Here is a 23,233-nt window from a genome sequence, read left to right as displayed (position 1 = left end):
TATTTTGTTGGCTGCAAAGAAAAATCATTGAAAATAGTTCCACGCTTTCATTGAGGATAGATATGCTTCTCACTTCCAACTATTTTCTTGAACGAAGACACATTTCGCTATGTATACCTGCTGTTTGCGTAAATCACACTGATATAACTATGAGAGAACTTAGATATATTAAAAATCTACCAGAGTAGTCTCAGACAAACTATAAGCAATGTCGCAGCATAAGTTGGTAAATGCTTATACGAAGTAATTGTCGTGAAGGTTGTCATTGTGGTTTGTATAGACGTATAAGTTGTTTTTCTTGTCCCCATTGTCGTCCATTGCGGCTTTGTATTAGTAGCCGTAGACGGCTGTGGCGTCGAAGCTGCAGGCGTCACTGATGATGGCACTTTTACGGGCTGTGAAGTTGATTGTGTCGTAGAATGGGAGGTTTTCACCCCTTTTGAAGGTGTGACCCTACTTGTCAACGTTGGTATGCTGGAAGTTTGTATACGTAGAGTGCTCCGTACACCGTCAGACGTTGCTGTGCTCTTTGTGGATACAGTAGCAGTTGACGATGACGTTATCGAGCGCTGCCGTGTTGTACTTTTCGTAACTCGCGTTGTGCTGGAGGATGCTGCCGGAGGAGGTCTCGTGTTATACCTTGTTGTGGTTGGTACGATGGTGGACGTCGGGCTTGATTTCGACAACGTGACAGGCTGAGTGGGTAAGCTTCGCTGTATTGTAGTCGTTGTTCCACCTGTCGTTGTTGAACTCGACGTTGTCGTTGGAAGCAAGTCAATTTTCGGCACTGAAACAGACAGTTTGCAAAGACAAGGTTTCAGAAGTGAACTCCTGAAACATGGTGAGGTAAAAAAACCTCCCATTGTTTGTTCTCAGGTGACTGAACAGAATTCAGCGACACGTCGCAAAATATTTCGCATTATATTCCAAAGAAGCACTTCCCTTTCATTTTAAATTAGCCTTGAATAGATGTGTACGTTTTCGTTTTTGGATCTTTTCTGACAACAAAAACTAGCAAAAATCACGGAATTCTCTGAAATCATGTTGATGCCATCCGTGAAAACAAGGGGTATCATCACTATCAACCAACAGTTAAACTACACCAGAGCGAGAGAAGAACACGAGTATTTCAAAAACACGCGGAATTTTGATGGACAAGTAAATGTGCTGCGTGGTCGACACTTCACATTTGAGACAACGATTTTTCCAGTGCTGAGATGTAGAACTTTGCCTTTTTCGAATAGTCGTTTAAATCCTAACGTTTTATTTTAGATGCCCTCTCAAACGCAGTTTTTGAGTAGTAATAGATGAGACCTCAATTTATGGTCACGAGAAACTTGTACGAGCAGCAACTTTGTTATTGTGCCTTACACTAGCTTGTTGGCAATCTGAGTTTCCAGAAAGTTGTTCTTTTCTCATCCAAAAATCATTCAGGACTCGCACATAAAGATCGGTGCGGAAGATCTACATGGAATGCATCTTCAAGTTTTTTTTTACTACGGTTCTGCATGAGGAGCTGGCTTACTGGCCGTTGTTGAGATACGCTCGTCAAGAAATGATTGAGTTAACATGAGATTATGTAAAACCAACGGTCAGCAAGACTAATCTGAATTTGCGTAGAAGGAAGTAGTGTTGAGTTTGCTTCTTTAAACTCACAAAAAAATGCAAGTTTTGCCCTAACTGTTCTTTTCTATTCCCCTATATTACACTCCCTCTGGGTCGCGTTTACATCGAGTCTGCTTCCTGCTCGTAGTGGCCCTCCTATTAAATGCAACCAGTCATTAGAATATACGTTTTGGGCACGCACGAACTGTACAACTTGCACAGTTATATGGCAGAAGTTAGTGGGTTATAAACCGCGTAAGAATCGACAAATCTACATGAAGGGGTAGCGTGATTGCTATGCCTGTGATTATCGTGTAGTAAAAATCCACATATAGATATTTAGATATTAGTCAGTGAGTCTCTGCCTTATCTATGGGAGAAGAAGGCGAAAATCAGTGAATTGTAGTGAACAATCAATACGTGGTTGTTAAAGGCATCACCCCACGAATTTGGAGTGGAACGGATTTCAGATGGAGTATTCGTATACGGGGTCGTAGAGTGTGGGGAACGGGGTGATTCTGTTCGCTCTTCCTAATCGCCGTAAAAAAAAGGCCTAAAGATGCGACTTCGACCGCTCTCGGTTGCTATTTTCTACAACGAGCTCGATTGGAGCGCCACAGCCTTGTGCACGCGCCGCACCTTTCGGGCCGTTTCTTAGGCGATTAGAAAGAGATGAACGGAATCACCCTTTTCCCCACAATCTACGACCCCTACAGGCATAGGCGACCTGAAATCCGTTACGAAGCCAGACCTAAATTGGTGCAACACCGACAGTTTTCTGGAATTTCGAAACACATACACCACTCGAAAACACACCACAACACACGGACACACGTACGCAGATGTAAACATACGCACAACCTACGGACACATGTAAATATACTCACAGTTAAAAACTCCATAAGCACATCATACCGTGTAAAATATACTTGGGAACACTCTGACGCGCCCATATGGAACGGCTTCCCTACTTTATTTGGTGCGATTATTTGATGTGATTGGTGGCGAGAACTTCCACTGTGCCGGTACTGTACCTGCACTCAGAGCGCGAAAAAGGTCATGGAGCACAACAGGCGCAAAGACATCCATAGAACACGTTAACCGTTCTCGTCGTTGAACCATTCCATTGGCGTAATGGGTGCCTCTAACTTCCTGACTCTACGTGAATTCACTCAGATTACTGATGACCACTTGGCCGGAGCTTGCATCGAAGTCGAAGGAGGAATTCGACGAATGGCTCGCCGATCGTGGATTGCTGCGGAAGGAGCGACTTTGCCCTAACTGTGGAAGTCCAGTTACAGTCGCGAAGCAGACGAATGTGGACAGCTTTCATAAAGGTTAACCTGACGGATTAACCGAACGAAATTGCGAATACAAATCGAGAATGCGTGGATAAAGTTGTTGCGTGCATGCTTAGTGATCGTGGATTGCTATGGAGTTCATTTTCGTGTCACTCAGTGGCGCCCTTATTTCTGGAAGTAAATGACTAAATCAGTCGGGCCCTAAGACCTAAGCATTAGTTCTGGAGAATCTATGACATGTAAGCAAAAGTCACTAAGAGAAAAAAAAGTAAGACACATCGTCCAGAAGTAAGGGTGCCACTGAGTGGTCCTACAACTATATTTCCCCCTTGTTTGGAAGATTTGATGAAGTTAAAACAGTAGTAGTTCCAGCTCCGTCTTCCTTTTTCTTAGTAGCTTCAACCTATATGTCGTGGATCCTCTAAGATTGACGCTTGGGTTTTGGGGCCCAGACTGACTCAGCTACTCAATTGTGCTCCATGATCTTTTTTGCGCTGTGACTGCAGGTACAGTACTGGCACAGCGGGAGTTCCCGCCAAGAATCACCTCAAATAATCTCACCAAAGCACTTCGATTTCGGTTCGTCAGAGTGTCCCACAACTATATTTTACCCCATCATACCTATATGTTAAGAAGCGCACACTCCACGCAACCTTATGCACACATGCATAACCCCAAGAGCACCTTACGCACATTTTATGCATACGCACGCTGATATTACGCACGCTTTGCAAGCACTAGATGCACACGTACGCACATACGCGCGACCTTACGCGCAACTCTCGCGTAGCTCACGCACAATTCCGCCCACACGCATAAACCTATGCACACCCGCACACGCCTTGCGCAGGCCGTACGAAGTCCCTGTGGATATACACACCACTGCACGCACTCTTCTCGCAAAACTTACGTACTCCTTACGCGCTCAGTACGTAATTAACCAGTGTTCAGAAGCCCATTGTACTTGTGATTGTGTGAACAACGAAAATACACTCTACTTGACGAATACGAAATGATCAGAGGTCATATGTGCGCAATCCAGCCGTATTTAGACACGCACATCTTGTGTTCATACAAACCTGCACACACCTAGGCACCCCTGCGCACCACTTACGGACGTCTTACGAATACTGGAGCACGTTCGTAACCTTACGCGCAACTTTCGCACAATTGCGGATACATGTGCAGCCTTGCTCGCACTTTATGCACGCTTTGCACACACCTTACGCACACTTTGGTCTCGCTCTATGCGTGCATGCGTTATAGTCGGGTCGAAACGACATGAATCACGAGTGTAGTTGCAGTGCATTTGCGTACGTGCTCGAATTGGCGCGGTGGAGGCAGCAATTGGAACCGAGGTGGGACCGTCGTTAACTGCAGTGATGGGTGGTGCGAGCAAAGGTTCATTACGCTCCTAGCCGCTACGCTCCTTCAAAGCGCAGTGTCTATACCTTTCACACTCCTTGCGTTCACCTTACGCACAAACACATATCCATACGCACAATTGCCTGCACCATGCGCAAGCGCTGTGCACGCCTCACAAACTCTTTGCGAACTTTCTTTGTTCCTTCACTCAACCTTACGCACTCCTTAGGCACTTCTTACGCACACGTTACGCACATTTTATGCGCACTTCACCCAAACCGTACGCAAACTCTGGGCACCTACACGCACTGTACGCATACGTTACCCACAAGCATATAGCGAAGACCTTGCACTTTACGCGTGCCTTGCATACAGTAGAGTCAAAACGACATGAAGCACGATGCAGTTGCGTAAGCGGCTACGCTCAAAACAGTGCGGTGAAACGTAACGGTTAGGATCGAGTGAGTACTCATGCTGCAACCGTTCATTACTGCAGTTCGCGATGGTCCCACCCCGATTCCAGCCGCTATCACCGCCGGGCCTCTTTGAGGGCAACTGCTTACGCAACTGCACCGTGCTTACTGTGGTTTTGACCAGACTATACGTTGTGCACACACTTCACGTATACGCACATAACCATACGCACACATTCGTTACCATAAGCACACCGCGCAACTCACGCACGCCATGCAGCTCGTGTACGCTCACGTATGCACGCACGTCATCCACAATCTATTCGCTCACGTACGCTTGAAGATAATTCAGTGTTCTCAGAAGGCTTTTCTATTATTTCTTTCCACAAATAAATGAATAATGACTATGATCAGATGCCTGCAAAGGTTTTGGTGAAATACAAATGGGAGGTAAGCAAAAGAACTTCCTGGAGACGGTATCCTATGAGGATTCCTAGGGATTCTTATTGATTTTTTGCTTCTGTTTTTTTTTCTCGAACCCACTTCTAAGATGTTCATTATTTGTAAGATAACCTCCTTAGGTCCTTGAAAATTAAATACTTTATAAAGCACCTTGTAAGCTTCCGTTCTACAATCAAAATCTTCCTTTTTTATCTTAGTTGGGCGATTCCTACAAAGTCCTTGGTCATATCTATTGACCATTTCTCTTAACTACAATTGGGGAAAACGTAACCATCCTCAATTTTTACCGTCATGGTCTTCCAAAACGGCTTCTTTATCCTGGTGAGAACATTTTGAAAATACCCGTACTCTTTCCACCCGTTTTAAGATATTTCTCGAAAAGGAGCAAGAAACTCACTATTGACTCCTCCTATGTACCCATACATTCCGCTCTGGTTTTGTCCAACGACATAATAGGAATAAGTTCCATTTGCGCCCGAATGGATGATATGGAAGCCTTTGTCGGGCACAATAATGCTTAGCGCATAATAGTTTACACCATCAATCATCCCAATGGTGGTATAGTTTTTATCAAGCGAAAACATAGGCACTCCATCTATTGTTGAAGAAGTGCACACAGCAACAACGCAAATCACCTGTGATTTGTTATCGTCATATTGTTTCCTGCGAATAGTTGGATTTTCTTTGTCTCACCTCTATGAGATCGTTGTCGTTCCTTGTATAAAATGTAGAGTTACCAGTAATAAATTGACTAATGGATGGTACAGCGTCAATGAAAGCTCCTTGTTTCCCAGTTGCAGAAAAATCGTGATATCGCGTTACGTGAACTGTAGAAGTTCTAAAGAAATCACATCTAAAATATTGTCTTCATGCTACTGTGAAGAACGTGATTTGTATTTGTTCTGCGCGCCGTAACTCAGTTTCTCTGACAGCAATTTGCCTACAGAGACATTAGTTTAGGGCAGAGCTAAGCCCACTAATCAAATGGACGTGTTGATCCGCTGTACAATTAAGACGATCTTATTGATTTTCGTCTGCATTCGCTCCAAACGCTGTAGAAACCTCTCAGCTGAGATTTTAGCATATTCTAATGACGAGTATCAAAATCATTTCTCCTGGGAAAGTATCGATATTGTCCGTTCTTTTTTTGCGCACTTGATTGTTAGACTCAGTGGAAGGTGGCTAACTGGAAATTTACGCCGGGTGCGACAATCACTTGTAGGTCAGCGGAAAGCTTGCCCAACGCAAGGCAATTAGCACTCAGCAGACTCCCTGTTCCTGTGTCGAGTCCACCTTATATTCCTACTCGGATAAACTATCTCAGGAGCGCACACAATTCTTCTTAAACGGTCCGTAAGATCAGTAGAGTTAAAGAAATGAAAATTGAATTTGAGAAACGTTTCAATGTCAAATCACACTAGACTGTAAGAAAATTGCAGTGTCTAAGCTGGATACTTTTCGTATGTATTACTTAAGGCACACCTTATGTAAGCTAAGCAAAACGGATAAAGAGAGAAACCTCAGATATGTCGAGAAACTGTTGCTTGGAAGACAGTATATCACGAAACTGACTATCTTAGAGTCTCTGTGTGACAATATAGAGTTCGGAGTGTAGATTACGAGTATGAGCTCGGCTACGCTCAATTTCCCCAATCGTTCTTTAAAATGGCGTGGGAAACTTCTTTAGCTCAAACGAGGTACGATAACGACCGAAAATTAAGGACATCTCTCCAGCAGTCTATTCAAGTAAAACCGTAGCTTGAATGAACAATCTGCTGATAAGACAGGATGGGGTGCAAGAATGGCGCGTTGTAACATCTCTCGTAGGAAGTAAGGTGTATGCCACGCCATTTTCAAAGTGATTAAAGGGGATTTAGAACAACCACGCTCACGCTCAGAGACCCCCAACATGGTCGACCTCGTGAAATGCTGCCTTTAAAAGAGTTCGCTGCTGAGAAGAGATTGACCACACTTACTCGCTGTGCATGTTGACACCTCCTCCAAAACTTGCGTCAAAAGATAATAAAGATGTCTGCTTCGTGGGCGATAGCAGGAACTCTTTTGATATTGTACCTCTACTGCCGGTCACTTTCAGCTGAAAATATGCCTCAGTAAGGAGCAAACGGGTACGAGTTCAAACAACAAATAAGAAAAGCTCATCAATACATTGAAAAAAGAGGAATTTTGCATGGCATTTTCTCTTTTAAAGGCAGCATATCATGAAACTGACGATGTTGAGGTCTCTGATCCACGAGCGGTCGGTCGATAATCAATGTGGTCTCCTCGTCAGGCTATTCAAGTAAAACCATTGAAAAGGTTGCTGAGAAAACTGGTGCATGCGCAGGGGTGGTGCGTTTTGACGTACCTCGTAGAAACAAACGCTGTTTCCATCCCTTTTCAGGACGTTAAGGGGAAACTGAGTGGGGCCATGCTACTTTTTGGTTTTTTTTTTCACAGAGATCCCAACATCGTCAGTTTCGTGATGCGCCGTAATTAATCGAGACTCGCATGTATTTCTCACCCGATGATCATAATCAATACAGCTGCTGTATGACAGATACGAAATACGTAGTCGTTTGACATTGTTAGCAAATACCAGCGAGAAAGCATGGCCACCCAAAAAGACTAGATATAAGAGAAATGTAATTCTTTAAAATCTGCGCCTTGAGCATTCCTTATGGGTTCACTTCTTAGATTGAAGGCAGCGTACCACGAATCTGGCGTGGTGGTGAAGGATTCCGCGGGAATAGTTAAGGTGAGGGTTGTAGATTGCGGATCCGAGGTGCTTCCGCTCATTTCCTCTTGTTCGTAGTAAGAAACGGCGTTGAGGACGACGTTTTTAAAACGATTTCAGTTGCAGCGCGCCGCATACAGGTGCGATCGGTCGAAGATCACTAATATCTTCTCATCAGCCTATTCAAATAAACCAATGAATGGCTGCTAAGGGGACCAGAACGAGTGCATAGAGGAGCTTTCTAATATACTTCGTAATAACCAAAGTGGTTCCCACCCCGTTTCTCACGACGATCAGAGGTGAGTGCAACCACCCGTGATCCTGCAATACACAAACCCATCTCTAGCTTTTCCCGCGGATTCCGTCACCACGTCAGATTGGTTGTATGTTGCCTCCAAGTAGAAAAAAATACTTCATTGCAAAGTGCAAATTTTCGTTGCACATACACAGGGTCAAGCGAACGTTGAGAATTTCTCAACAGGGGACGTAAGAGAGGTGTGGGAGCAGGAGGAGCTCGCAGGAAGAGTCGGAAGAGGAGGAAAAAAGTAAAGAGAACAAAGAGAAAAAGACGAAGAGGTAGTTGACGTTAAATAAACACATTAAAGAAGTGCAAAACTCAGAATTAAATTTAAAATTAAAATGCGCAATGCTACGTTTCTGTAGCACTGCGGATCTTTAGCAAATCGAATTGGAAATTCGTCTAGGAATGGATGACAAACGAGATCATCTGTAGCTAACAAGGATGTAAAATCAGTAAGTGAAAATAGAAGCATAGTTGCAGAAAGAAGTTCGCTTGCTCAAGTTGGTAAAGGTAACACAGATAAACTGGCTCTCCCTATTGATCGCATATTTGTACGGCTTCGATTTTGATCTCTGTAGGTGTTCTGGTTCTCTCAGAAACTAGTTGAGAAAAATTCAAATTCAGAATTCAGTGACACCCATTAATTAGCCAATATGACACAAGTGTTGCCTCCGTAAGTTGTAAGCGACGCCATGTAGCTCTGTTTCTATTGAAACGGTCAGGGATCAATCCCTGACAGAATTTTTTGCAATAATTGTTAAAAAGTTTAAAGAGCACATTCTTTGTCCAACAATGATGAATTTTCAAATTATCGCTCAAAGAAACAACTGCAATTCAGCTACTAAGCGAAAATAGACATCTGCAGCCGGAAATAGCGATTAAATTAAAGCAAAATAGGCCACACGAGTTGCTGATTAATGACACTCACACCCATCTCATGCAATGTGATTTTCCACCGTTGTGGAGAGAGGTTTTGTGTATACTTGTGCAAAGTTTGGTGCTACCTTTCATAGTTTTTCAGAACATAATTAAGGAAAATTCCAAATTTTTTCTAAAATCTTCGATTTTTTCTCAACCAGCTTCTGAGAGAACCAAACACCTACAGAAATCAGAATTAGCAGTTGAGGGTTTTTTTCAATGCTCTATCAAAAACCTTTTTTATAGAGCATCGAAAAAACAACACCGACTTTTTCAAGGGCGCACCCGTAATCATTAAAACTTACCCAATTTGTTGCACATTATGGGCGAGGATTTTTCATACTAGATTTTTGTTTTAATTTTCCAATTTTTTTCCCTCCCAGAAGCTAGTCGAGAAAATATTGAAAAATTTTCTAAAATTCCCAACTTCTTCTCGACTAGCTTCAAAAAAACCAGAGAGTCTCTTAAAAAAAAAGGTAATTTAACTATTTTAAAGATAAATCTTCCTCTACAAAACGCACACTTATCTACCTTACCAGATAACTTTTTCGCTATTTTATAAATGTTTATTTCAACAAAATGCGACCAATTCAACAATCCAGCAATCATGGTCAGTCTTAATCGCTAAAATCAACTCTAATTTGCCCCTAAATTCTGTAAATAATACTGCAAATACCACTCCAGAAAAAATACATCCAAACTGTTTTTCTCAGTAATTTTTTCCGCTTTTCAGAGGGGATCTAACTATTTATGACTGTCAAAGGTAAAAACTTGTGTACAAGTAGTAGAAGATGGTGTAAAAATGCTTTTAAAACCTCCCCTCCGTCTTTCTTAGTTGCTTTCTTGCAAAAATGGAAGAATTCCAGCGAGGATCGACCTCTCGACCGTTCGTTATTACTGTCAAAACAAAAATTGTGTAGTCGGATACACTCTGAAAACTTCTCCATGTCTTCAACTTGTATGTAGACATACGTGTTGACACAGTTTCAATCCTTGTAGTGAGGTATCTGTGGCGTCTATATTATATTATTTTTTTACTTTAATCGCAGCACTACATATCAATATCCATTATGGTACTAACTATTAATGACTTATTCGACATATTCGGCAGTCGGGTGTTACGGGCTGATGCGGCTATCTGCATCTTCGACGGAGTGTGTCGTTCTCAAACCTATTCGAGCCTATCCTATTGGATCTTCAGCTACAGCTTGCACAAGATTTATCCATCCGTCACTATTCCATAAACGGCATAACTTTACGTCTCAACTGAACTGCCTGTCAATCCCGAGCGTCCTCAGATCTTCCCTCACCACCTCCACCCAGAACTTACGTTTTCGGCCACGTGGCCTTTTCCAGTTAGGATCTGGAAGTATCCCTAGGACAACTTGGACAAGACGATCAGAAGGTGCTCCTGTAACGTGACTGAAGAAGAGGAGACGGTTTTCATTAACCAGTTCAGAAAGCCGGACAAGATGTTGATGTATTCCCATGACCATCCACCAGTACACCATATCCACTTCCGACTAAAGTTATTTGCTATGGCAGACTATCTGCTTTCTCTCTCCATGCAGTTAATCTTCTCCATCACCATCGACAGCGCTGCCCAAGCCTCCGATCGGTACATAATAATGGAGTGAATTGAGGATAGGTAGACTCTTAGCTTTACTTCGTTTTCAATAGAGGTCGACCATAGGCTCTTGGTCAATGAATGAAAGGTCAATAAGTAAGTTGAAAGAAATGGCTTTAGCGCATCTTTGCTGAATACCTCTGTCGTGGCTACCATAGTTTCTCAACATACAGCCCAATTGCAGAACTCATCGGCAAGTTCAATAGGTTGTCTGTCCACCCAGATTCCCGCTGAGGGACGCAAGGAGACCCACACTTGCTCGCATTTATCAGGGCGGAGTCGCAGTCCGTAGGCTACAACTAATTTCGAAGCAAGGTTAACAACATGTTGTAGCTTCTGTTTGAAGCGAATATTACTACATCGTCCGCGTACTGTAGATCCACTGAGGGACGTAGAGACTTTGCTAAAACAACGGGACAATGCTCAATTGTTCTTCGCATTATTTCATCGACAGCAGCTTTGAACAGAAAGGATCCCGCCACGGTCTCTTGTCTCACTCCATATTCAACTTCGAACGATGAAGTAAATCAAGTTGGTGCTCAAAGAAGTTGTTCTTCTATTCAAGTCGTTTGCTAAAAGTAATTTTCCTGTAACTCCATCAGCGCAAGGCGCGTTGAAAAGATGGCCGTGGTGAGGAGAATCGAAAGCGGCTTCGAAGTACAGAAGAGCTAATTGGGCTAGAGGCCTCTTCTGAAAGCTGCTACACTTCAGTCACTTTCCTCACACTGAACACCTTATCAATTGTCTACAGACAAGGGCGAAAGTTGGCTTGTTCTCCGCGGATAATTTCATCGTGATATTTGATTAGCCGGTCTAGGATGATCCGCACCAAAATCTTGTACATGCAGCAGTGATACTCCTCGGTAATTCCTAGGTTCCGCGAAGAGTAGCCACTTGTGGAGACGAATTGTGATAGCGTGTCTCCAAGAGTCAGGTATCCTTTCGTCAATCCATATTGAACGGACAATCTTCGTCATCTCATGGATTTCATCTATTGATATTAGTTATATAACACTATTGCATTTCAATTTATTTAGTAAACGCCAATTTGCTCTTTATTTCTATTTATTATAACTAAATGTTGATTGCTATAAAATTTGAGTGCATTTTGACTGCTACACATATGCTGCTATTCTACAAAGAATTAGATGAGAGTGTCGTTTTCAGCGGGGTTTGTGCCCAACTACACGCTTGACTCTGCGCATGCCATCACCGCTATGCATAAAAGATATTAAAGGATGGCGGATGAAGCGTTCGGCGCTGGTGTTAGTCCTTTTCAGCTACAACAACTCATTGAAGTAGAACGACGATGTCGATCTTTTTATACACCTACGATCTGTGGGATGTGTGTGCCTTTTGTTGCTCGTTGGCTTCTTCATTTATCGAGTGAACACTATCGATCCGTGATCTTACAAAGCAATATTCATCAACGAAACAAAAGCTACCGCAGGTATCTGATGCCTGACAAATGCCGCATGAGCAGTTAAACTGCACAGCTAACTAGGAAGAAAACGTTAGAACTCCATAGACGCTGCCGAACTTGTTCAACCAGGTGAATACTGTGTTTATATTGCAGCGTACATCCTTTCTCTGCTTGACACAGTCCTCCCTTAATCGCATTGACACGCTACTTTCCCTATTTTAAAAGGCATACTACTTACTCATATTCCGTCCTATTTCAGAAGAATGATTCGATCAAAAGTTTGCAATCAGCATGCTGCATTAAATTTTGCTTCTGACGGATATATTGATGAACGTCGGCGCTGCGGGGCTCTTGCATAACTGAAACCTCTAGCTGGAAGCAATCAACTTGTAGCGCCACATTGAAATGCTAGTGACCTGCAAACGTTTGAATTCAGGCCACCTGTACGTGACTGCTTGCACGATGTTCCACTATTGAAGAGAGCATTTCGACTGAGTAAATACTTCGTGTTTCACTAAGAATTAATACAACCAATGAAAGAACTCGGGTGACCATAGCGAGAGACGAAGGTGGAAGACTGATGATGACGGAATAAAACTCTTGTTATTATATTAACTTCTGTGCTTACATTTCTTTCGAGTGGATTTTCTACAATGTTACGATCTTACTTTCTGTATTGTTGAGCACCATGCCGAGACATCAACGTAGAAACCATTAGTTATGGTGATGCAAGCTGGATGGTTCTCATTTAGAGTGGGATTCTGATAACAAGCTGGAAGTACTAGATTGAAATGTATAGCTCGGAGTCACACATCGCGGAGGTGATCGCGATATAATAAGTTCTCATTAGAATCAAGGATTAACGAAGAGAAAATGGCCGGCACGTACCAGAAGATGGTAGAGGTTGTGGCATGAATGCTGCATGATCACATGCTCGATAACTTCCGGCGCAGGTCACTCCAGCGAGAATCTAAAAGACAATAGAAATGGATGCTCTCTCCTATTTGAAAAAGGAAAATAAATAATACCGACTATCATTATACTTTACACCTATTCTTTTACTACTGGAGAATCTTTACTTCTAGTACTATTCACAAACAAAAATTTTTCTTTCATAATTTTCTTTACCAAAATAGGTCCATCGGCCTGGATGTGGTATGTGTATGGTTGTTGTCTTGGGGTCTTGGTCACAAAGTATGTTGTTGCGCCATCTGGTTTTGCCTACCAAAAACAAGTGAATCGTTGAAATCCAAATAAAACATTTTAGTTAAAATTCTTTCAACTGACCGTGAACGTCAGTGGGTCACTTCCAAATATTGTCAAGGTCCCATTAACATCCTTTTGGGTTGGAATAATAGAAATATGCTGATTTCCCGGATTCGTCACATCATTAGAGGCAGGTGGCAGAGTAAAAGCATAGACATATCCGGATCGGGCCCACGTGCTTGGTAGAACTGAACGATCTCGTAGTTATGTGCTCAAAAGAAACTCAGAGTTCACGGTCGACATTGTACACAACGTCGATTAAATGCTTTTTTTTTTCTAAATTGATTCTCATGGATTCCAAAGTGCTCTGCTTCAAGCATTTGCTCGAAATGATCCTAAAGATGAAATAACTTCAATGATTCATTTCAGAAAACAAGCCTATATGGTACTGACGAATTTGGGAAGAAAATCATGAAATCTCTCATCTATGCCTAAATTTTTGGTGAGAAAAAATGAAGAAAACGTTGATAGAAGAAAAAAACAATTATAATTCTACAGAAAAGTGACTCCTGTTATTTCCTATTGATCGATGAAGGTGAGCGAAGCGAACACTACAAAAACTCTGCAGTCCGGCTTTAGCGGGACGTTCAGGCTGGTCTTCTAATAAGGTGCGAAGTATGTCTCTCAGGGGATGTTATCTTTGCTATTGGCTCTGTACGGAGTATCAATCGTTTTCTTATAAAGATATATCAAACGATTGCTCATGAAATGCCAGAAATGGAAAATAAGCGCATATTTTATTTGTGTGGAACAAGCAAACCGGAGCTTTTAAGACTCAAAATTCAAAAAGATGAAGTGAAAAATCTATCGATTAACACTAACATATTTTGTAAGACTTCGTTTGGTTCTATTTCAAAAAAAAAAAACCCGCATAAATGCGTCAATGCAGGACGTTTGAATAGTTGTTGCTTTACGAACTCAACGCACACACAGAACCAGTTCAAAATTCAATCAAATGAATGCTTTCAAAAAAAGAAAATGAGATGAAAAAATGCGAGACATTGATGAATCTTGGGTGCACTGTTGCACGCAGGTGGAAGCAACAGGTTTTTTATCTGATGAAAAATACACATGTTTGAAACCGTGATGAAAGAATTCAGCTTCAATGGCGAATACATGGCGGTTCGAAAAAAACTTAAGCCAAGTTGACACTAGAAAATGACAGATTTTATTCTGTTCCGGAGCTGAAAGCCACTACTCTGATGTCTTCACCAAACGTGTCACAAAATTTCCGATTACTACAATTGTCACGCAAAAGCCATCACAAAGGTAAAAATTTTGTAATTGTCAACCTTGATGTTGTTTTGTTCTTCTAGAAACTTTCTACGTTTTCCCTTCATTTTCAATATTTTCGTTCTATTCGTTTTTTCACTTTATACGTTGCCACATTGTTATCTTTTTGTTTCTTGAACCTTTCCTGGAAACCAACTCTATAATGAAATTGCAATACAAACATGGCGCACGACCTCAGTGACGTAGTGATATGGATGGACGTGGACAAACACTTACTCGAGTCGGCCGTGGGTACCTACCTAACGACCTCCCCCCTAACCCCTCGCGGGTGCGTGTAAAGAGGGTCCCGGCGGAATTTCGACCATGCCCCTGTCATGCCTCGTCAGAACAATTAGCGATGGTGCGTGTCCTAAAGAGATTCACTTCGTTGGGACCTAAATAACTGACTCTGCTTACCTACCGCTAATCATACGCTGCATCACCGGCTAGGATGTAATTCACTATCTGTTAAATTGTTCTGGAGAATCAGACACATTCACTGCAATTTTGTAACGTGAGGTGATCTCAATTTAGTAATCGTAACAGAAGCAAGAGAAATCCTCACGTGAAGGATGAGATAAGGATGTGTCTAATAGCTTCAAATTACGTGCATAAAAATTTTCGTTGAAAAGGAACATTCCAGTTCTCAAAAATAACTCAAAAGTAAATGAGAATTATCGTTATCCTGTAAATCCCGAGCTTTTTTGTAGCCTAATTTATTTCTGGACAGAGGGACCTTCTGTATCTCTGACTTCTTGGAACTTACAGGAAGATAAAGAGTTCAAATTTGGTAAGATTTCTAGACTTTCTGAAGGTGATGTAAAGACAAACTCACTCCTCTTCTTTATTAGAACACCATACAAATCCCATGTACTTCTATCTAACACTACTATTCTTTGACTTATTCGGTAATTTCGACGGCTCACACCACTTTTCTTTGCATATTTCCTTGTAACTGCGCAGTTTTCTTCGTCTCTGTGGCTAGAAGAACATCTAAGACGGTTGTCTGCGTCTTCTTGAACGACTGGAGCGTGACTTCGTCGAGATATGTCCGCGTATCCTCCGCCATATCCACTGGGCACGTTATGTCTCGGAGGCATTGGCGGAGAATTCGCCGGGACCCTCTTTACCGTTCCGCACCCCCCGCCAGGAAACTGATCAGCACAATTTCTGCAGAGTTGTATAGAAAACAAATTTTGTTCATACTTCTGCAAAATAAAGTGTTTCCAACTTTCTAGTTTTCTTCGAAACCTAGCTGAGAAAAATTGCGAATTTTTACATCTATTTTCCGACTTTTTTCGACCACCTTTGAAACGATTCAGGACACATACGGAAATAAAAGAATTTCTGGCTAAATAATTCCCTTGATGCTCTACAAAAGGAAGGCTACGGATTTTTCAGTCCCACTATCGCAGTCCCGCAATGAGGAAAACTGCGACAATCACATCTACAGCTGCACGTCAAAATGTGTGTGACATCCAACAAAGTCCAAGAACTCAGCTCACTCCTTACGAAAACCTACTCAATTTGATAAACATGATAGGAGAGGATTTCTCATACTAAACTTTTGTCTTAAGTTCTCATGTTCTTTTTTTCGTTCTCTCAAAAGTTACTTCAGGAAAAGTTGCGAAATTCGCTAAAATTCTCAACATTTTCTTGAATAACATTCAGAAATGTCAGGATGCAATTAGAATGGTAGTTTAAATCTTTTGCAGTGCAATCCTTCCTCTATAAAACGCACACCAACTTACTCTTCTAGGTTTCCTTTGCGCAACTTTGAAAATATTTATTTCAGTCAGCCAAAATACCCACAGATCCATGCAATAATTCCCAATCAAGGACATTTTATCGCTTAAATCACCTTCAAATCGCGTGTAATTGTCGTAAATTTACTTTTATCCATCTCTGTTTATTCTACTCACCAGTCTGAACGCACGGCTAAAGTCGGACTTCACACTTTTTGTAGTGTTCATCTAGCTCGCCCTCACCGATCAATAAGAAATAAAAGTAGTGACTTTTTTTGTAAAATTGTAATTGTTTTTTTTTTTATCAATCCTTTCTTCAATTTTTTCCTCAAAAATTTAGGCATAGATGAGAGATTTCATGATTTTCTTCCTAAACGCGTCAGTAATATATTTTCGAAAATAATCAAACTTGATTTTACATCTATGCGTCTCTCAATCCCCCACAGTTTGGAAACATTATTCCAAGTATGAGCTTCCTCCGCTTTCAAAAATTAGCACAGAATGATGTGCTGACATGAAATGAGGTGAATATCATCATTGTAGTGATGAAGATAAAACTCTAACTCAGACCACCTGAAAGTGTATTGGCTTGTATTGCATCTAAGCAGCCGTTTGTATGTGTGTACTCTGGGGAGAAAGGATGTTAGCAGCATCAGGGAAATATGCTTGGAAACAGATACGTGAATGAGTCCTAGAAATCCATTCTTATGTTGGAGCTCCCGCGCACCAATCCGAGGCAGCGAGACCAGTCTCACCCCACTCCGTGGTTTTCTGGCTCCGGGGCACGAATTCGACGCCGTAGGGCCCGTCTCACCCAATTTTACCACATTGGGAGTTCCAACGCGCCAAACCGACGCCATGATATTCGTCTCCCTCTCTTTTTGGAATTTCATGACTTAGACAAACACACAGATGCACGCACGTGACAGAATAAGCCCGTTATTATATTGCATAATAGTCTGTAAATTTGTAAGCACATAAAAGTTCATTTGCCCTCACTAACATATGACAGAAACTAACTTGGCCTATCAAAACTAACATACATCTTTGGACAATGGTGGAAAGGTAGAATGTCCCCCTATCAGGAGCATGGCGATGGTTCGGCACCCCACCGGTGCAAGTTTTGCATCATTATGGAATATTTTCGTGACACACAGACAAACACACACATACATACACACACGGACTAAGCGCGTTATTATATAGCATGAAGCATGATTGTTAATTTTACTGGTTTACACTTATTTATTTATCTATTGATCCGTCGAATTATTTTTCCAAATTTTTCATTATATTCACTTTTTAATTGCGACATGACCGACAATGCTATAGGAAATGAGAGGAAAGAGGGAACGTTTTGGGAGAATCTGTGCTCAACCGCCTTCCTAACTGAATGATTGACCACAGATCACTGTTTTATAGGTGATTTCTGTCGCAATATTGAGGCTTACCTAGGTATGAATCTCCTTGAAATGTAGTGTTGTCATAGTTGTTTGCAATCAAAGTAACTGGGCATGTACTAAGGGCAGAAATGAGCTGTTTCGGACCTGTATCTACTTGCATGCCACCACTATCATACTGCCAGCCGTACCAAGATGGTACTAGTACCTGAAAATTATCACTGTTGTGTACGAATATTCGAAAACAATGTTTTTCACCTCAATCATATTCGCAGTCGGCACATTGAAGGTTCTTGTTTGCAGAGGACTTTTTTCCTCATCGTAACTATCTCTGTATTTGATTGTAAAATTACAATCCACAGAGTTTCCGTTTAGAACTAAATGAAATAGTTTTAAAAAGTGTCAAATTCTATCTAGCAGTACAGCTCAACATTACGTTTCAGGTTTTTAGCCCGAGGTCTAGCAATGATATGTGCCACCTAAGAAACCAATATGAACAAAGAGGGTTCCTTTTCTACTGTACATCGCAGAAATAATTCTTGTTTGAAGGCATATTTTCTGTTAGTTTTTAATCAAAGCGAGATCTACGACAGATTTTTCTCCTTACCGAGGCTGTATATCCATCATCTAGTATAGAGTCTTTGCTTCTGCTCACATCATAAGAAACATGTACATATTTCAAGCTCAAGAGTAAATTCAGCATTGGTCACAAAAACGCAACTGTTGGAAAGAAACTGACTGCAAAACACCTTTTCGCGAGGGTATTCTACGCTATCCACACGAAAATAGTTGAGATAATTGAATAGTACCTGTGACTGAAAGTACTTGATTGGTGATATTCCAGTTTGCATCTCGTACATAACCAAAAATGAATGAAGTTCCAGCTGAATCTGGAATAGCAGCACACGCCACAAACCAACCAGCTGGAAAGAAGCAATGTTTTCTATTATCATTCATTGTGAATGCAGGAAATTATATTGTTATTTGAAGTTTTGTCTTTTCCACTATTCCTTATTACAAAATTTGCCACAAATTGGAGTATAACTTTGAAGGTATGCATAGATAGCTCGCACAAGTATGACTGTATTGTGCAGAACAAATGCTGCAATTCAAGGGCAGCGACTGCGTACACAATGGGTAACAAAGGGATTAAATTTTACCCAGTTGTCATTTCCTTTCCCTCTATATTAGCAGCTATTCGTAGCAAAATCCTCCGATGCCTATTCGCCTTTCACTGAATTTGGAACTTCTCTTAAAAGATGAATAGTTCAATGATACGTAGTTTTCAGCAGTTTAAACGTGGATCATGCAGAATTTGATAGCCAAAAAAGCTCAGATTTTGTCCACATTGTTGGTCTTGAGGAGGCTTTCAGAATTTACATGGAAAAAAATTACTTTTTCAACTTTTTGTGGATTTTTCCAATATAAATTTTGAAAGAACCAGATGGTTCGGAAAGGAGAAAGTTTGCATATAGAGGTTTCCTTAGTCCCCCTGCCCGAGTACATGAGTGATTTTTTTCCCGTAAACTAAAAATTGCCAGAATTCCTACTTTTGCTGACTCCGGTCTCCCTGATGACCAAATAAAAACCAAGACAAATTTCGACAGTGGACGCGGGAAGGAGCAACACATACAGGCAAGTAGAATTCCAGCGCACATAACCAACGTAAACGCTCCCAGAAAGCCTATTCAGTGCTCTAGTTCCATTTGAGTTGCAAGATGATAGAACATTGATCCCAGACAAACCGTTAAGAACAAAGTAAACCCTGATGCTACTCGTTTTCCTCTACATCAAAATGTGCCCCGTAGTTGTTCGAAAATTACCACAATGAGACTCACCCTCACTATGACATGCTTAACGGCGTCCGCCATCAATTCCGTCGTTCTTCTCAACATCAATCGAAAACTACAGCAGTTCGCTTACACTACCAAGTCAGTGGCCATCAAGACACGTATTGAACCAGTATGCGTCAAAACATGATACCCAACTCTCCATGTCAAAACGTTATCATAGCAATTAAAGGCAGCCTATCACGAAATTGACGTAGTACGGAAACCTCTGGGAAACTGTAAGGCCTGTATTGTAGATTACAGAACCCATCATAGCTACGCTCAACTTCCCCTAAGTATCGTTAAAAAAATAACGTGGAAGACAGCGATCTTCCCTAAGAAATCAGTTGCAGCGTGTCACCCTTATTTGTGCGCCGCAGACAGGAGCGAACTGTCAAAGATCAGTGATGCCTCCTCACCAGCTTACTCAAATAAAACCAACGAATAGGCTAATGAGGGGACCGGATCGTTCACAATGGGACGTGCTCTAATGTACCTCGTAGGAACAAACGCCGTTCCAAGGCCGTTTTTTTACGACGATTAGGCAAAGTTGAGCGGAGCCATGCTGGTTTCTGCAATCTACAACCCAAACTCTACGCTTTTCCTCGTGTTTCCATACTAAGTGAGTTTCGTGGTACACTCCCTATAGTGCCAGGAGATGCGGAGACAAATTTCTCTAGGTCAGCAATACATAAGATCTAGGAAAAGGATTTAAAAATGGGCGCCAAAGACGAGTATCTTCACTAAAACTGGAACCCAGAAATAGGGAACTACTCCTTACATCCTTTTCTCTTTCTTCACCTTCCTTTCACTCTCTGCCGTACTTTTATGCTCATTATTACTTTATCGTTGTTGTAAATACGGTCCAATTAATCAAGCTTAAGATCTGGACGACCAGCCTAAACGCGTGCTCAAGTTAATGAAATCGCGTTACATTATAATAGTTGACAACAATAGGTCGTCATAGCCAGAAACTCCAGCATTGGCTTCATATAAAGTAACACCTCCACATACGCCGCAAATAATTAAAGTGAATGAAGGTGTGTCTGATACTAATAACAATTAGAAAGATAACTAAAAAAATGTGTGATGATAGAGATTCAGTAGGAATACTTACCTAGTGCAACTAGAAACTGCATCACAGTGAAGAGAGTGATAAGCGAATCGTAGGCATTTACATGATTTTATTACAAACTACGAGACACACCTTCTGATAAGACGCCAGGTGACATTCTGTAGGTTTTCGTACAAACTGCTGCACAGTCGCAGTTTTTACTGATGTGGCGCCTAACTAACTCTGCAACAACTGAAGCTCTCCTAATCTTTGTTCTTCAGTAGTCGCAACGTGGAAATATGGCGTAAATTTAGGAATTTGTCGGTTATTCTTATCATTTTCTAAAAGAAATTTATTTCTCTCGGATTTCTTGAAAGGACCTAGTCATGTGTTTATCAGTGCAACAAATCTATTCATTTTATTCAGCAACTCCAAATATCCGATATACTGAATCCCATGTGTTTGGAACGAGATGACAACTACGCCAAAGTAAAGATTCACTGGGTACATGCGATGATGACTTTATGTCTGCATACCACTGCAGTCAGGTGCTGAGATAAGATTATGTGAACTGTTACTAAGCAAAGAAGAACAGCAAGTGAGAGCAGTAGTATCTCCGGAGCATGATCATTTCGCACGAAAATATCAATATAACTAGTTTTCAAAATTACAAAAAAACTTTCCAGAGATCAACTGTCGAAATCCGCGTGTATCAAATCTTCAGTAAAATAAGCAAGAAGGAAGTGTGGATTACGAGATGTAAACACCAATTTGGTATAATCTCTTATACTGTCTTCTCCAATCAAACTCTACAAACCCACTCAGCGTCTGCGATTTGTACTAATCACGTAAGATCAACACCTGGATTATAGGGTGTGTGACCTGTTTAGCACAAAATTTATGCATTTATGTACCACGATCACAATTAAGGCGACCTTTGACCGAGAGGAAGTCACACAAGGTTGGATGGTGTCTCGAGCTCAGCCCTGTGTTTGATTGTGTTTGATGGATTCGATAATTTCTGCGAAGTCCGGAAAATGAGAAACGAACTGAATTAATGAGTACTAAGAATGGGAATTATTTTACGCTCGCTCGTTGACACAACACATTTGCACTCCAGTGAAATATTCGTGCAGGATTACATGATGCAGGCCAACTAAAATGCTGCGAAGTTGTTCGGTTGGCTTGTATTTAGTGCTAATCTAGCATAAAACGCCAGTAAATATTACGTATGAGAACAAATAATGGAGATAAATGAAACTATCTACTTTTACTCCACTGTTTTGAATAATAAGGAAAGAACGTTTAGCATTAAATAGATACACACATCAAAAAACAAGAAACGACGTCGAGTAAGGACTACAGAGCAAATATTGAGATAAAGCGTTTCACGAAATTTTAAAGGTTGAAACAAATGATTGCTTCCCTATGATACAATTATGCAAACAGTGATGTGAAAACAAATACAACAAGTCGTTATTATTCATTAGTCATTGCCGAATCAATGCTGGTCGCTAGCACGTTATATGAAGAATGCTTCCATACATCTAACATCCGAATGTACCAGTAAATACAAGGAAATTGGCATAGCATATAAATGAGCGGAACAGCTGGGTACAGCAGAGAAAAACTATGCAGGTCTCCTACTTCGACTACAATATTTTCTTTAATGAAACGTTGTTGTAGGGTATGTTCACCAATAAGATAGACAAAAGCTCTACAAAAAACAGAGGTAGAAGATTACAAGAGAACCGGAGTCTCGAATAAGCCGCAATCAGCGAATATAGCAAGAAAATGTTGTGCTTTCATAGAAAACCTGTAGTTCACAATTTAAAAAGGCGGCACTTTCTATAACGAGAAAAACACTTCGAGATTCACTGCCTCAGAACGGAACTCCTTTCTTATTTGTTCGTCATATCTTGTGTAATAGTGCACGAGTAAGATTTCGCAGTCTCAGCAATGTCTTTCCTATGAGTTCTATCGTTTGATTTGCTTTTAGGACGCCTCTAGAATCCCAACTAATAGGGATTGAATTTCTCCTGCACTTCCCGGTGTAACTGAGTTCGTTGAGCATTTTTTGTAATCGCACCTCTCGTAGAATCCCAAAATCCACTTTAGGAGAACTAAACAGGCATGACTGCCCGACAAGTGGGGCGGAAATCCAATTTCTACACAGCGAAGTATTTGAGTAGACGAAGTGTTTGCGTTGGCATCAGAAGAAACGAACTAGCGTAAGGGCGGTTCTCTCGGTATCACGACCATAAACAGTGCTATTCGTGCACAATTACAGAGAAAAAATTGGACGGAAATTAAATCGCTGCAAGATAAGGGCTTTGAGATGTCTAACGAGCAAAATAAATAAACCCCAACAAGACAGATGTTGTACTTCCGCAACTGGAACTACATGAACTCAGAAGTTCAAGGAGAGCTCTAATTATACGAAATATTTTAGAATAGGAAGCAGTCATATGGCAGTGTATATCTGCCAAATTGTAACTCTGAAAAATACTATAACTGC

General features: G+C 41.2%; 1 protein-coding gene across 2 annotated transcripts; it reads right to left on the bottom strand.

The window, feature by feature from the left end:
• Positions 1–176: 176 nt before the first annotated feature.
• On the bottom strand, positions 177–20,800 carry RB195_021065 (uncharacterized protein; the record flags this gene model as incomplete). 2 transcript variants are annotated; one of them, XM_064207596.1, is made up of 14 exons in its annotated part: positions 177–787; positions 5,544–5,781; positions 5,840–5,984; positions 7,123–7,241; positions 7,668–7,771; positions 10,430–10,622; positions 12,818–12,921; positions 13,038–13,119; positions 13,278–13,370; positions 13,437–13,603; positions 17,884–18,040; positions 18,091–18,209; positions 18,642–18,755; positions 20,779–20,800. In XM_064207596.1, the coding sequence occupies 14 exons, from the start codon at positions 20,798–20,800 to the stop codon at positions 177–179; spliced, it is 2,268 nt and encodes a 755-aa protein (XP_064063477.1). The 2 variants fall into 2 exon arrangements, with proteins under 2 accessions (XP_064063477.1, XP_064063478.1); XM_064207597.1 differs by lacking the exons at positions 7,668–7,771; positions 10,430–10,622 and having other exon boundaries at positions 177–373; positions 458–787.
• Positions 20,801–23,233: the final 2,433 nt, after the last annotated feature.

Source organism: Necator americanus, chromosome X (assembly GCF_031761385.1).
Source record: "Necator americanus strain Aroian chromosome X, whole genome shotgun sequence".
NCBI classification, from domain to species: domain Eukaryota; kingdom Metazoa; phylum Nematoda; class Chromadorea; order Rhabditida; family Ancylostomatidae; genus Necator; species Necator americanus.
This window is presented reverse-complemented; position numbering and strand designations above follow the sequence as displayed.